At 39.5% G+C, this 14,613-nt stretch overlaps 1 protein-coding gene and 1 long non-coding RNA gene across 8 annotated transcripts in view; one reads left to right on the forward strand and one right to left on the reverse strand.

The window, feature by feature from the left end:
- The window catches only part of LOC122458105, a 169,871-nt gene that overhangs the window by 48,744 nt on the left and 106,514 nt on the right, over positions 1-14,613 (forward strand). Inside the window, exon 2 of the long non-coding RNA XR_006277976.1 lies at positions 8,626-8,767. This is a non-coding gene — a long non-coding RNA (uncharacterized LOC122458105). The remainder of the gene's footprint in view (positions 1-8,625; positions 8,768-14,613) is intronic.
- LOC119863439 (sodium channel protein type 2 subunit alpha-like) overlaps positions 1-14,613 on the reverse strand; it is a 234,482-nt gene that overhangs the window by 22,555 nt on the left and 197,314 nt on the right. For 6 of the 7 annotated variants that reach the window (XM_038421930.2, XM_038421927.2, XM_038421924.2 and 3 more), the window contains one exon: positions 10,465-14,271. The exons of the other annotated variant lie outside the window; for it this stretch is intronic. In XM_038421930.2, the coding sequence (XP_038277858.1) occupies positions 13,088-14,271 (1,184 nt within the window). In that variant the 3' untranslated portion in view covers positions 10,465-13,087. Of the gene's footprint in view, positions 1-10,464; positions 14,272-14,613 lie in introns of those variants that run through there. 7 annotated transcript variants of the gene reach the window in all.

The raw sequence follows: 14,613 nt of genomic DNA on the forward strand, positions 1-14,613 counted from the left end.
AGGAAAAGGCAGGTCTATGTGATCGGGGACTCTTTATTGAGAAGAATAGACAGGTCTGTAACGAGAGCTGATCCAGAGAATAGAAGGGTGTGCTGTCTTCCGGGTGCTAAGATACGGGATGTAGACCTGAGGTTGAAAAGGATCCTAAAGGGAGCGGGAAAGAATTCCCTAATTATCCTTCATGTGGGAACAAATGATACGGCTACATTCTCGCTGGAAAGTATTAAGGGAGACTATGCTAGGCTGGGGAAGACGCTTAAGGAAATTGAGGCTCAGGTGATCTTTAGTGGGATCCTTCCTGTTCCTAGAGAAGGGCAACAAAGGTGTGACAAGATTATGACTGTCAACAGATGGCTTAGGCAGTGGTGTTCTAAGGAGGGCTTTGGGATGTATGGCCACTGGGAGGCATTCACGGACAGAGGACAGTTCTCTCGGGATGGACTTCATCTGAGTAGGGAAGGAAATAGACTTCTAGGATCGAGGCTGGCACAACTGATAAAGAGAGCTTTAAACTAGGAATTAGGGGGAGATGGATGGGAGATGTCCAGGAAATCTCCACGCCAGATTTTAGCATTGAGAGGGAAGACGACGAAGTAAGAAAGGATACAGCTGTGGGTAGGAGAATGTATATAAGGAGCTAGGGCGGTGTGGATACTAGTCTAATAGGTTATACTGGCTGTAGAATGATTGTGCCTAATAGGGTACAAAATGTGAGCGAGGCCAAACAGCAAAAATTAAGATGTTTGAACACCAACGCAAGGAGCCTAGGTAACAAAATGGAGGAACTAGAGCTACTGGTGCAGGAAGTGAAACCAGATATTATAGGGATAACAGAAACATGGTGGAATAGTAGTCATGACTGGACTACAGGTATTGAAGGGTATGTGCTGTTTAGGAAAGACAGAAACAAAGGTAAAGGTGGTGGAGTAGCATTGTATATCAATGATGAGGTAGAATGTAAAGAAATAAGAAGCGATGCAATGGATAAGACAGAGTCCGTGTGGGCAAAAATTACATTGGGGGAAGAAAACTAGTAAAGCCTCTCCTACGATAGTGCTTGGGGTGTGCTATAGACCTCCGGGATCTAATTTGGATATGGATAGAGCCCTTTTTAATGTCTTTAATAAAGTAAATACTAATGGAAACTGCGTGATCATGGGAGACTTTAACTTCCCAGATATAGACTGGAGGACCAGTGCTAGTAATAATAATAGGGCTCAGATTTTCCTAGATGCGATAGCTGATGGATTCCTTTATCAAGTAGTTGCTGAACCGACTAAAGGGGATGCCATTTTAGATTTAATTTTGGTGAGTAGCGAGGACCTCATAGAAGAAATGGTTGTAGGGGACAATCTTGGCTCAAGTGATCATGAGCTAATTCAGTTCAAACTAAATGGAAGGATTAACAAAAATAAATCTGCAACTAGGGTTTTTGATTTCAAAAGGGCTGACTTTCAAAAATTAAGGAAATTAGTTAGGGAAGTGGATTGGACTGAAGAATTTATGGATCTAAAGGTAGAGGAGACCTGGGATTACTTTAAATCAAAGCTGCAGAAGCTATCAGAAGCCTGTATCCCAAGAAAGGGGAAAAAATTCATAGGAAGGAGTTGTAGACCAAGCTGGATGAGCAAGCATCTTAGAGAGGTGATTAAGAAGAAGCAGAAAGCATACAGGGAGTGGAAGATGGGAGGGATCAGCAAGGAAAGCTACCTAATTGAGGTCAGAACATATAGGGATAAAGTGAGACGGGCTAAAAGTCGAGTAGAGTTGGACCTTGCAAAGGGAATTAAAACCAATAGTAAAAGGTTCTATAGCCATATAAAGAAGAAGAAAACTAAGAAAGAAGAAGTGGGGCCGCTTAACACTGAGGATGGAGTGGAGGTTAAAGATAATCTAGGCATGGCCCAATATCTAAACAAATACTTTGCCTCAGTCTTTAATAAGGCTAAAGAGGATCTTAGGGATAATGGTAGCATGACAAATGGGAATGAGGATATGGAGGTAGATATTACCATATCTGAGGTAGAAGCGAAACTGAAACAGCTTAATGGGACTAAATCGGGGGGCCCAGATAATCTTCATCCAAGAATATTAAAGGAATTGGCACCTGAAATTGCAAGCCCATTAGCAAGAATTTTTAATGAATCTGTAAACTCAGGAGTAGTACCGAATGATTGGAGAATTGCTAATATAGTTCTTATTTTTAAGAAAGGAAAAAAAAGTGATCCGGGTAACTACAGACCAGTTAGTTTGACATCTGTAGCATGCAAGGTCCTGGAAAAAATTTTGAAGGAGAAATTAGTTAAGGACATTGAAGTCAATGGTAAATGGGACAAAATACAACATGGTTTTACAAAAGGTAGATCGTGCCAAACCAACCTAATCTCCTTTTTTGAAAAGGTAACAGATTTTTTAGATAAAGGAAATGCAGTGGATCTAATTTACCTAGATTTCAGTAAGGCATTTGATACCGTGCCACATGGGGAATTATTAGTTAAATTGGAGAAGATGGGGATCAATATGAACATCAAAAGGTGGATAAGGAATTGGTTAAAGGGGAGACTGCAACGGGTCCTACTGAAAGGCGAACTGTCAGGTTGGAGGGAGGTTACCAGTGGAGTTCCTCAGGGATCGGTTTTGGGACCAATCTTATTTAATCTTTTTATTACTGACCTTGGCACAAAAAGTGGGAGTGTGCTAATAAAGTTTGCGAATGATACAAAGCTGGGAGGTATTGCCAATTCGGAGAAGGATCGGGATATTATACAGGAGGATCTGGATGACCTTGTAAACTGGAGTAATAGTAATAGGATGAAATTTAATAGTGAGAAGTGTAAGGTTATGCATTTAGGGATTAATAACAAGAATTTTAGTTATAAGTTGGGGACGCATCAATTAGAAGTAACAGAAGAGGAGAAGGACCTTGGAGTATTGGTTGATCAGAGGATGACTATGAGCTGCCAATGTGATATGGCTGTGAAAAAAGCGAATGCGGTTTTGGGATGCATCAGGAGAGGCATTTCCAGTAGGGATAAGGAGATTTTAGTACCATTATACAAGGCACTGGTGAGACCTCACCTAGAATAGTATGTGCAGTTCTGGTCTCCCATGTTTAAAAAGGATGAATTCAAGCTGGAGCAGGTACAGAGAAGGGCTACTAGGATGATCCGAGGAATGGAAAACTTGTCTTATGAAAGGAGACTTAAGGAGCTTGAGTTGTTTAGCCTAACTAAAAGAAGGTTGAGGGGAGATATGATTGCTCTCTATAAATATATGAGAGGGATAAATACAGGAGAGGGAGAGGAATTATTTCAGCTCAGCACCAATGTGGACACAAGAACAAATGGGTATAAACTGGCCACCAGGAAGTTTAGACTTGAAATCAGACGAAGGTTTTTAACCATCAGAGGAGTGAAGTTTTGGAATAGCCTTCCAAGGGAAGCAGTGGGGGCAAAAGATCTATCTGGTTTTAAGATTCTACTTGATAAGTTTATGGAGGAGATGGTATGATGGAATAATGGGATTTTGGTAAGTAATTGATCTTTAAATATTCAGGGTAAATAGGCCAAATCCCCTGAGATGGGATATTAGATGGATGGGATCTGAGTTACCCAGGAAAGAATTTTCTGTAGTATCTGGCTGGTGAATCTTGCCCATATGCTCAGGGTTTAGCTGATTGCCATATTTGGGGTCGGGAAGGAATTTTCCTCCAGGGCAGATTGGAGAGGCCCTGGAGGTTTTTCGCCTTCCTCTGTAGCATGGGGCATGGTTGACTTGAGGGAGGCTTCTCTGCTCCTTGAAGTCTTTAAACCATGATTTAAGGACTTCAGTAGCTCAGACATGGGTGAAGTTTTTCATAGGAGTGGTGGGTGAGATTCTGTGGCCTGCGCTGTGCAGGAGGTCAGACTAGATGATCGGAATGGTCCCTTCTGACCTTAGTATCTATGAATCTATGAATCCCTTAAATCAGAACTTTTTATAGGGAACCGGTTGTTAAAATTTTGGCAGCTCATCACTGCAGCCCAACTTAATGGCTAATATCTGGCTCTTCCTTGAGTCTTCCATGAAGGAAGCCATGGGTCAGCAGACTGACGACAGCTTAAACAGAACTCTGCCTCTGAGGAGAGGTGCAGAGGAATCTTATATGTGGAGTACATCTTTGAAAGTGGGGGAGGTAGGCCAACCTCTGACAGACCACTGATGAGAGACAACCCCCAGGAGAAGTACTGTCCATTTATGAAAAAAATAAAAAGTAGGAAAGAATATAAGGAAGTAAGAGTTACTTGCTAATTCTGCTTTTCTCCCTCCCTATAAAACAACAACAAAGGCAGGAAAGCCAGAACTGCCACAAATTTTCATTCTTGTCACCATTTAAAATGTATATGAAAGAAGGGTTATATTAACAGTGTGCTAATATTTATATTATGTAATATTTGGTATTCAAAGACTTGCTGTGAAATCTTTCTGTGCTCTTTGACTTTAGTATTTCAATAGGTATTTTGTTTTGCTGCAAGATCATTTGGGAGACAAAGCTCAATTGTGCTTAGCCTGTCATTTCTGCTTCCACCATGCTTTATATTCTCTTCATTGCCATATTCTCTCTCTATAAGCGTTCTCTTATAATAAATGACACAGCCATAAAAAAGTTCTAAAGAAACACCCCCCCCCATTAATTAATATAAAATTTTTGCAAGAAGTCATAGGACAATTTTTTTTTAAACTGCAGAAAACTAGGCAACTAGGAGCAGGGCCGGCTCCAGGCACCAACAAAACAAGCAGGTGCTCGGGGCGGCACATTTCTCGGGGCGGCATTCCGGCGCCGGCCATGCCGTCCCTAGAAGTGTGCCCCCGGCTGCCCCAGATCGCCTCCGCCTGCTCCCCAGAGCGCGCCCCCCGCTGCACCGCTTCTCCCCCCCACCCCCGCCGGTCCCTCCCAGGCTTGCCGCGCGCCAAACAGGCGGGAGGAGGTGGCGCGGAGGTGGGCTGGGGCGGGGACCGCGCTGCCTCTCCCCCGCCTGAGAGGGAAGGAGGCGGGAGAAGCGGAGCGGCGGCGTGTTCAGGGGAGCAGGCGGCGCGGAGGTGAGGTGAGCTAGGCGGAGGGTTGCGCGGGAAGGAGCCGTAGGAAGCAATGGCGGGAAGAGGAGAGAATACAGCGCGCGGGGGGGGGGGGGGGGCGGTGGGACCGGGGATTTGGGGCAGGAGCGGAGTTGGGGGGGGAGCCGGTGGCATGAAAAAAAAAAGCGGGGGTGGCTAAACATTTGTTTGCTTGGGGTGGCAAAAATCCTAGAGCCGGCCCTGCCGAGGAGGAATTCTTAGCAGTTAAGGATAGTAAGCCGTCATGCATAAGTAAAAAAATCATAGGCTTAGAAACAACTTGATTTTCTGGTGTTACTAACAGCAACTTATTGATAACGCCTATCTTCGTGTAATACTCTTACTTTTCACCATTTCTGGTTTTTACCTTTTGCACTTTGCTGAATTTGGCCTTATCACGCTGGGGATTAAAGTCAAAACCACAAGCAGAAAAAAAAAAAATTCCAACACTTTAGTATTTGTCCTTCCCAAAACTGTTGTTTGAACAAGGAGAAGTTTATGAATGATCACATTTCATATTTCCTTGTAATTTTGATAATGTTTTGATAAAAAATAGGAAACAACCGAATTCTGAAAGTTGTTCAGGACATACCAGATTTTAAATACAAACAACAAAGAAGGTGCTATGAATAGCTTTAGCAATGATCCCAACTCCACTATCAAAAAAGCTTTCATTTTGGATCCACACCACTCTAAAATGGTGCTCCAGCTACCTGCATTTGCCTCCCCACTTATCTATTCCATGTGATCCACCTCCCTTCTGCCAATTCCCAGCCTCACACATTCTGCAGTGCCACAGATGCATTTTGCCTAAACATACCTGGTACATTTCAGCAGTATAACAGGCACATTCCGCAGCAAACAAGTTAAAAACTGTGGCAGTGATAGGATAATTCATGAAGAGTGTCCATAGTGGGAAGGGAGCACTTTAACTCTTTACATACCCAGGATACAGCACACTCACGATTTTCCCTTTTAATTGCCTGCCCATTGTTTATAGATGGACATGTAGGACTTATTATACCTGTGGTGTACTTTTGTGTACAGAGTAATGCAGGTGCTGCTACAGCACAGCACTCCACAAATATTGATCTGGGTAAGGAGCTCCTGTATCTGAGAAATCAAATGAGTACTATGTGACAGGGGTTGCCATAGTACTTATAAGCATGACATTTTTATAGAATAGTACAGAAAAAAGGCATGAAATTCCTTTGCCACTTATGGATGTGCATATTACAGATGTTTCACTACTTTTAAAAATTGAAAATTTATATTTCATTCACAGTCTCGAAAGAACATTCTTTGCATTACGTGTCCTTTTAACCACCAGACAGATTTATAAGAATACAATTAAAACAGTATACAGTTTTTTTTAAGTGAATAGAAACCAGTCAGAGACAAACTATTCTAGATCTATATGTTTACTAAATTAGGTAGATAAAACATTTTGATATATAGATTAATTATGTAGAAAGACAATTGTTTTTATGACAGTCAATAGAAAATATAAGTGCAGAGAGTGGTTGGCCCAGCTGCCTTTTTGGCTGTTATAAATTGTTTATGAAGTGTGTCTCACTATTTTCATTCAATATTGTTCTTGCAGCAGAGATCATGTGTGCTCCTGCATGCGATTTCCCCTCTCTCCTGAGAGAGGAGAATGTGCCGCAGTCTACTTTTCTTGAGTTACACTGCAGTATGATCTGTTTTCTTATGCAGGCAGTATGATAGGTCTGTGTTTCATGCTGCAATAGCTCTCACTTGATAGCGGAGAGAGACAGAAATATGAAATAAGCAAAGACGACCGCACACTGGATCACAGCGATAAAACTTAGCTGTGTCTAAGGAAATAGATCGACACATTTGCACCATCCCCTCACTGAAAATTATGTTAATAATGCAGAGGTTTGTCAGCCATTAGTTATTTCTGTACAGTAGCTATGTCAATAGGCTTCTCCTAAGATACTGGAAAGCTAGATAATCCTTTCTGAGTGCATTTTGGGACAGCAATTTAGTAATTTTCTAGGCCCACAACAACCAATAAACCAGCATCTTTGCTGGGCAGTTTTTAACTGTACGTTATGTTATTTTTGCCTTGCTGATATCTAATCTAGGACAGCAGATACTTGTGTACTGTTATTTTAGAAGGTGGGGGACTATTCTTGTACTGATGCACAAGGTAGCTAACTCCTATTAATACAAACAGAAGTTATGTTTGCAATTCCCTAGCTCATTTTAATAGACTTCCTAAAGCTGTAGTTTTGCAATCTCAAATGAGTCTGGAGCTTCTTACCATTGCAGTGTCAGCACTGCATGAGAGCACATGCTGATGTAGAACCTAAGCCCCTGAATTGCTGGTCCAGAGGCAAAAGTGCTAACAAAAAAGCTGCACTGACATATCAAGAGATATAGTTCTCACATTCTGGCATCATCTGAAATTACTTAACTGGAAAAATAAACTAGGAAAACTATAAATTAGAGAAATCTATAAAATATTTTCCATTATTATTTTTATCATTTATTTCTTGTACTAATTCCTTAGTTGCCTAAATCTTAAAGAGCAGTCATAATATTGTAATGAATGGCCTTGAGTTTGTGCCCTCTATTGGATGGAACCAGAATTGCTGAACTATTTGTCATAGGCTCTACACTGGTATCAGCTACTGGAGATCCTCCTTTAGCACAAACATACGGTGCCTGCTATAGGGCACAATGGTGTTATTAATGACCACAAATAAATGCAAGTGTATGCTAGCATGTTACAGTAGGAAATACAATGTAAAAAAGGGAACTATCATTCCAGTGTTGTCTTAAGAAAACTAAGTAGTATAGGTCATAGACATTGAACAAAGAGTGCATCCAACACAGTACCCAAAAACTGTGCACAGTTTTGTTTGTTTGGAATCTGCACTCAATGCACTGCATAGCTGAGGTTTTTCATTCCTTATAGCTGGAATGTATATTTAAAAAAGCTTTATAATGGAATAAGTATCTATTCTTACTATGATACAGAATTTTAAAGCAAATTAAATGTGGGGGGGAGGGAACAAAGTCCTTTTAGGTATTGAGTATTTGAGCAGTTGTTCTCTTAGTTAATTTGAGCTAATGAGTCAACAAGCAACAACAAAAAATTTTTTGAAAATGTTAATCAAGTAACTTAAATCTTAGCTCTAATTATTTGGAACTCATTTCTCTGCAAAGTCAACAAATGATAAACCTCCAACTCATTATGTTAAAGAAGAGATAAAGAGTAGATGATTAAAAAAAACCCACTTTAAATACATGGACAGATACACAATACCCTGAGAGAGGGAAGATTCAATCTTAAACACCATGAGCTTCTATGTCTTGCACAGTACCCAAGTACACTGTCAATAAAAACTACTGATGGTTTTCAGAGCAGCCTTGGGCTCCATGAAAGTTGTAAATGTCTAAAATAATTATGCAAAGAACAAATATAATTTAACATTTGTTTTTTTATGGCAATTGAATACTTTATTTTCATAATTATTTTTTCTTGTTTTTCCTTAACAGTGAATCTAATATTTTTGTGGAACATGCTATATAAGAACATGAGAACGGCCAACCTGGGTCAGACCAAAGGTCCATGTAGCCCAGTATCCTGTCTTCCAACAGTGGCCAATGCCAGGTGCCCCAGAGGGAATGAACAGAACAGGTAATCACCAAGTGATCCATCCTGTCACCCATTCCCAGCTTCTGGTAAACAGAGGCTAGGGACACCATCCCTGTCCATCCTGACTAATAGCAATTGATGGACCTATTCTTCATGAACTTATCTAGTTCCTTTTTGAACCCTGTTATAGACGTTTTCACAACATCCTCTGGCAAGGAGTTTCAGAGGTTGACTGTGAGTTGTGTGGAAAAAATACTGCCGTTTGTTTTAAACCTGCTACCTATTAATTTCATTTGGTGACCCTTAGTTCTTGTGTTATGAGAAGGTGTAAATAACACTTCCTTATTTACTTTCTCCATACCAGTCATGATTTTATAGACCTGTATCATATCTCCCCTTTGTCCTCTCTTTTTCAAGCTGAAAAGTCCAAGTTTTATTAATCTCTCCTAATATGGCAGCCATTCCATACCCCTAATAATTTTTGTTGCCCTTTTCTGAACATTTTCCAAGTCTAGTATATCTTTTTTGAGATTGGGCGACCATATCTGCAAGCAGTATTCAAGATGTGGGCATATTATGGATTTATATAGAGGCAATATGATATTTTCTGTCTTACTATCTATCCCTTTCTTACTGGTTCCCAATATTCTGTTAGCTTTTTTGACTGCCACTGCACATTGAGCAGATGTTTTCAGAGAACTAGCCACAATGACTCCCAAGATTTATTTCTTGACTGGTAACTGCCAATTTAGACCCCATCATTTTATATGTATCGTTGGGATTATGTTTTCCAATGTGCATTACTTTGCATTTATCAACATTGAATTTCATCTGCCATTTTGTTGCCTCGTCACCCATGTTTGTGAGATCCTTTTGTAGCTCTTTGCAGTCTGCCTGGGACTTAACTATCTTGAGTAGTTTTGTATCATCAGCAAATTTTCCCACCCCACTGTTTACCTGTTTTTCTGGTTCATTTATGAATATGTTGAATAGGACTGGTCCCAATACAGACCTTTGGGGGGCACCACTGTTTACTGCTCTCCATTCTGACCATATAGATAGTGTTGGAGGATGGAATCCTCTTTAAGTTCACAGAGTATGTCAAGCATGGGCATCAGCAGTACAAAAGTCCCCACACTGCACCAGTACTTCAGGGTTAATCTAGAGCAGTGGTTCCCAGCCTTTCTGTGGGAATAGCACATTCATATTCCCAACAGACTCTGGCGGGTGCCAAACACCCCACTGCCGAAATGCTGACATTTCGGTGGGTGATTCTCAGGTGGCCACGCTCGGCGGTGGCATTTCGGCGGCGCGGTGTCCTGTGGGCTCACACAACTGCCCCAGTGGGCGCTATTGCACCTGTGGACACCGCGTTGGGGACCCCTGATCTAGAGGAACCTGGGAGGATAAAATGGTAATTAAAGTCACCATGCCCATTTAATTCTTGGACCACCTGCTACAACACCCTGAACAAGTGCCTCTTATTATTGTGTTGTGATGCTGTTTACTAAAAATTGAATTGAGATCACTAATTCTTTCCCATAGTTTCAAAAATAACCAGATGGTAACAAGTTTCTATCAATACTGACTTGAGCCATAATGTAACTTGTGGGCTAAGGGTCAAAGACCCCTTTGCCCCGTCACTAAAGCCATTCCCCTTTAATTTTAATAGCAACCAGTTTATTATTGTGTATCAATTTTACATCATAAACACAGATTAAACAAGTACATATGATAAAAATGTAATCTTTATTCTTTTGTCTGGTTAGTAATGTATTTATGGGAAAACATTTTCCGGCATGCAGTTCACCAATACACTACACGTCAATATGTTTAGTAAAACAAGGAGTCTATGTTTAACTCCACCTTGTGTAAGAAAGAAAAACATCCTGATGTGATGCATTATACAAGTTCACTACTTTGTTCTTGTGAAAAAAGATTGTGGATCCCATATTATATTTTGAACAGTTCTAGTGCATCATGAATCAACAAGAACAACAGTCTATATAAACAGACAATTGGAAAGATCAAGGATTCCATGAATAAGACTACCTTGAAACTTCAGATGCAAGCAGCGCTAGAAATTCAACAAATTTCTCCGTTCTTTTTCCACACACAAAAATCAACCTACTCAGAGGCAAATGAACTCTGGTCCCCATTTTATTTAAAATTATTTCATATTAAAATATGTTCAAGTATAATAATAAGCAGAAGCATACAACTACCCATTCACTTCTTCATATCTTAAATTTCTTAATGAAAAAGAAGTAGGAATAGAAATGAACAAAAAAGTGACTGACAACAACTTGAGGATAACTGTAGCTGCTTATAGATACAAAATGCTGAAAAATAAAGTGATTTTTAAAAACAACATTGTTTTTTATAAAACTGTTTTCTGACCCCACATTTTCAACAAGTTAAGCAGTTTATATGTCCTGTATAGTCCAATTATACACTGCATGATATTGATTAATTTTTTAAAATTAAAATTAAATAAAAATAATCTCTTAAATAGCAGCAAACTATTGCTTACTGACATGAGGAATGACGTCTGGTTGAACAATTTGTTTCACTTTCCACTGACACATGGCTTCCCATATTAGATTTCTGAACTTTGGAAGGCGTAAGGTACAGCAACAAGGCGTAAGATACAGATAAACATGCATCAGTGACAACCTTCAAATTATTTATAATAGTACAGAATATATCATATCTGTTAAAAGTTTGCAAACTTGACTTATTAAGGTAGATATTTAATGTAATAAATACTGTGGTCAGGTCATTATTTGCTTGCTCAAACATGTAACTCTGTGTCAAACAACGATTTAAATATCAAAATAACTACAATGTCAACCTTGCTGACAACAGATGACATTTAAAAAATACTGTAGGATAAAGCAGAATAACTATACCTATTTGGACATTTCAGTGTTTAGGGAAGATTAATTTCATATAGCAGAACGCTTGACAAAAACACATGGGGACCAAATTCTTCCCTGAGTTACACCTCCCCTGCCACCTCTCCCCTGTGCAACCCTAATAGGGTTGGGTTGTGGGCATGAGGTATAAATCAAGGCAGTAGTTGTCCCAAGGGTTCTTAACGTTCCCATTGATCTGCACATGTTACCCCCTTTATCTCAAATGGCTTTTACTCACATGAATAAGAGAAGTAGAGACAGAATGTAGCTCCAGACCTTAGAATAAAATATGGAATGCACTGTTGAAATGTAATAAGTTTACATTAAAAGGCAAAAAAATTAACCAACCAAACCAGAAAAATGACTGTTCCATTTTTGGGAATTCTTTTTGACTTTATTATGATTTTTCTGGATGTTTTATTTCATGATAGTTAAAATACTTCAAAATTAAGAGCCAGCCTGAAACCTGAAAGTAGATAGAACTCTGCTGCTCTTTGTGATGTCATGTTTTTCCATGCATGAGCTATAAGTACAGCATGCCTTCATGCAAATTACTTCAATCTGAACATGAGAGAGAATCATTATCAGAGTATAGTAACTCACCAAATATAGACTTTAAAATGGTAGATAATTTTTTTTTAAGAAAACCAAAAACTAAATAACCAAAAAGAAAAAAGTGAAACTAAGAAACGAATCAGCTCTCTGTGGGAATAACTACCCTCTTCCAAGGGCAGACTCTCCTACTGGTATTTATTGATGTCTTGTCTATATCCTCAATGGTCTTGTCATCTTTTTGTGATGGCACTGATCTGATTTATATTTAAGGTCATGGGGCAGGGACCTTGCTTTTAAATTGGCTTGTTAAGAACCATGCACGCCTTATCATGCCATATAAATAGTATCTGACACTTGAATACTTGTGAAAGAGCACTTATCTCCTTTCCCCAACATAAAGGAACCACATATAACAATCTGTGAATTAAAACAAATGACTATACCAACAGAAATTTTAAAAGTAGGACAAATGTGCTGTAGAAATGCACAGAATGGATATAATTACACCACTGAAGTATTTGTTGTTAACACACATGCATTTTAAGAATGATAGATTTGCACCCTTTAATGTTCTCTACAGTCTGAGTAGCAATGTTGTGACTCCTCTTCATCAGTACCAGCTGGTAATGGAAACAATCATCTCTTGGCAAGGCTGTTACCTTACAGAGTCACAGTTTGATGACGAGGGGTCACTGTCTGTCTTGATATAGGCACTGACCTTAAGGTGTAGGTGGATGTGTGTATGTGCGTGAGTGCTTATGCACGTGTGTGTGTATATATATGTAAAAGCTGTCAGTTTGGTGTAGACCTTCTACAGGAGCCCTATTGACATAAATGTCACTTTCTCAAGCTGTAAACAATTTGTCATAAATGGAATTCTTTGTTTCCTTTACTTTTTACTTTCCCTGGCGTCCTTACTTTTGTCTTCTTTTTCTGAGTTGTCTTTTTCATATTTGTTTTTGTCTGGCTTTGTTACACTATCGTAGGAAGGTGGAGAGGTTGTGGAGGGGGTCCTATCTGTTTTTTCTGCAGCCGAGTTTTCACTTAGCTTATCCAGAGTCATATCTTCTTTGATAGGCAGACCATGCTTATCTTTGCAATACATAAATGAAACTTTTTTTACCGTTTGCCTTAAAAGGTAATGTCTGTAAGCTCGCTGAATAACAGTAGCAGACACTTCCTCTTGTTTTCTTTTTAATGTGGTTGTAATTGGTTCATAGGAGACTTTAGAAGGATTGGCCGCCATAAAACGATCTTCCATTTGTATTCTAAGTGCATCCATCTCATCACTTTCCCCCAAAACACGCTTTGTAAAAGCAAACAAGATGTCAAGGCAGTGAATTCTGTCACCACTTACCATGGGCAGATCCATTGCAATGAGCTGAAGTGTGTTTGGTTTTGCTATAAGAAGAGGAGGATCCAAAGAGGCTGCAAAATCAAACAGTTTACTGTATTCTATAAACTGGGTTGCATCTGGATCATACTTTTCCCAAACCTCATAGAACATCTCAAAGTCATCCTCACTCAAGGGCTCGGCACTTTCTTCTGTAGCAACACTGAAGTTCTCCAAAATAACAGCAATATACATGTTTACTACAACTAGAAATGAGATGATAATATAACTGACAAAAAAGAAAATCCCAACTGAAGGGTTACCACAGTCTCCTTTAACAGAGCTTCCTGGGTGAGGTTTATTAGGCTCACAGTCCGGTTCTCCACTGTTAAGAATTGGTGACAGCAAACCATCCCAACCAGCAGACGTGGTAATTTGAAATAGGCAGATCATGCTGTTGCCAAAAGTTTCAAAGTTGAACATGTCATCAATCCCAGCTTCCTTCTTAACATAAGCAAAGTTGGACATTCCAAATATAGCATAGATAAACATGACCAGGAAAAGCAGGAGACCAATGTTAAACAAAGCAGGAAGAGACATCATCAAAGCAAAAAGCAGAGTGCGAATCCCTTTAGCTCCCTTAATGAGACGCAGGATTCGACCTATTCTGGCGAGTCGGACAACTCTGAACAAGGTGGGGGACACAAAATACTCTTCAATCACCTTGTCTAGAAACATACCTGTAAAAAAAACAAAAACAAAAGGATAGTCTGTTTTATAACAATTTAAATTTTCCATATCACAGAGCATAAATGAAGATGGGCCATATCTATCCTTAGTAGAGATTCTGAATAGAGAGAGAGTCATAATGGGCATTCTTACGTTTTGCATAATAGCATCTATTAAAGGGAATTGCACAGGTACCATATTTGTTTTGGCACTCTTTACGGTGGGTTATGAAGAACAAATGGATATTAAAATTAACATTGAAGTACTAAGAAAGCCTATTTGCAGTTTCTGAGGTTGAGAATGGTAATGTACAGATTACTATAAATGCTCATGTATGTTTCCTGTTTACTATA

This window comes from Dermochelys coriacea, chromosome 11 (assembly GCF_009764565.3).
Source record: "Dermochelys coriacea isolate rDerCor1 chromosome 11, rDerCor1.pri.v4, whole genome shotgun sequence".
NCBI classification, from domain to species: Eukaryota; Metazoa; Chordata; order Testudines; family Dermochelyidae; genus Dermochelys; species Dermochelys coriacea.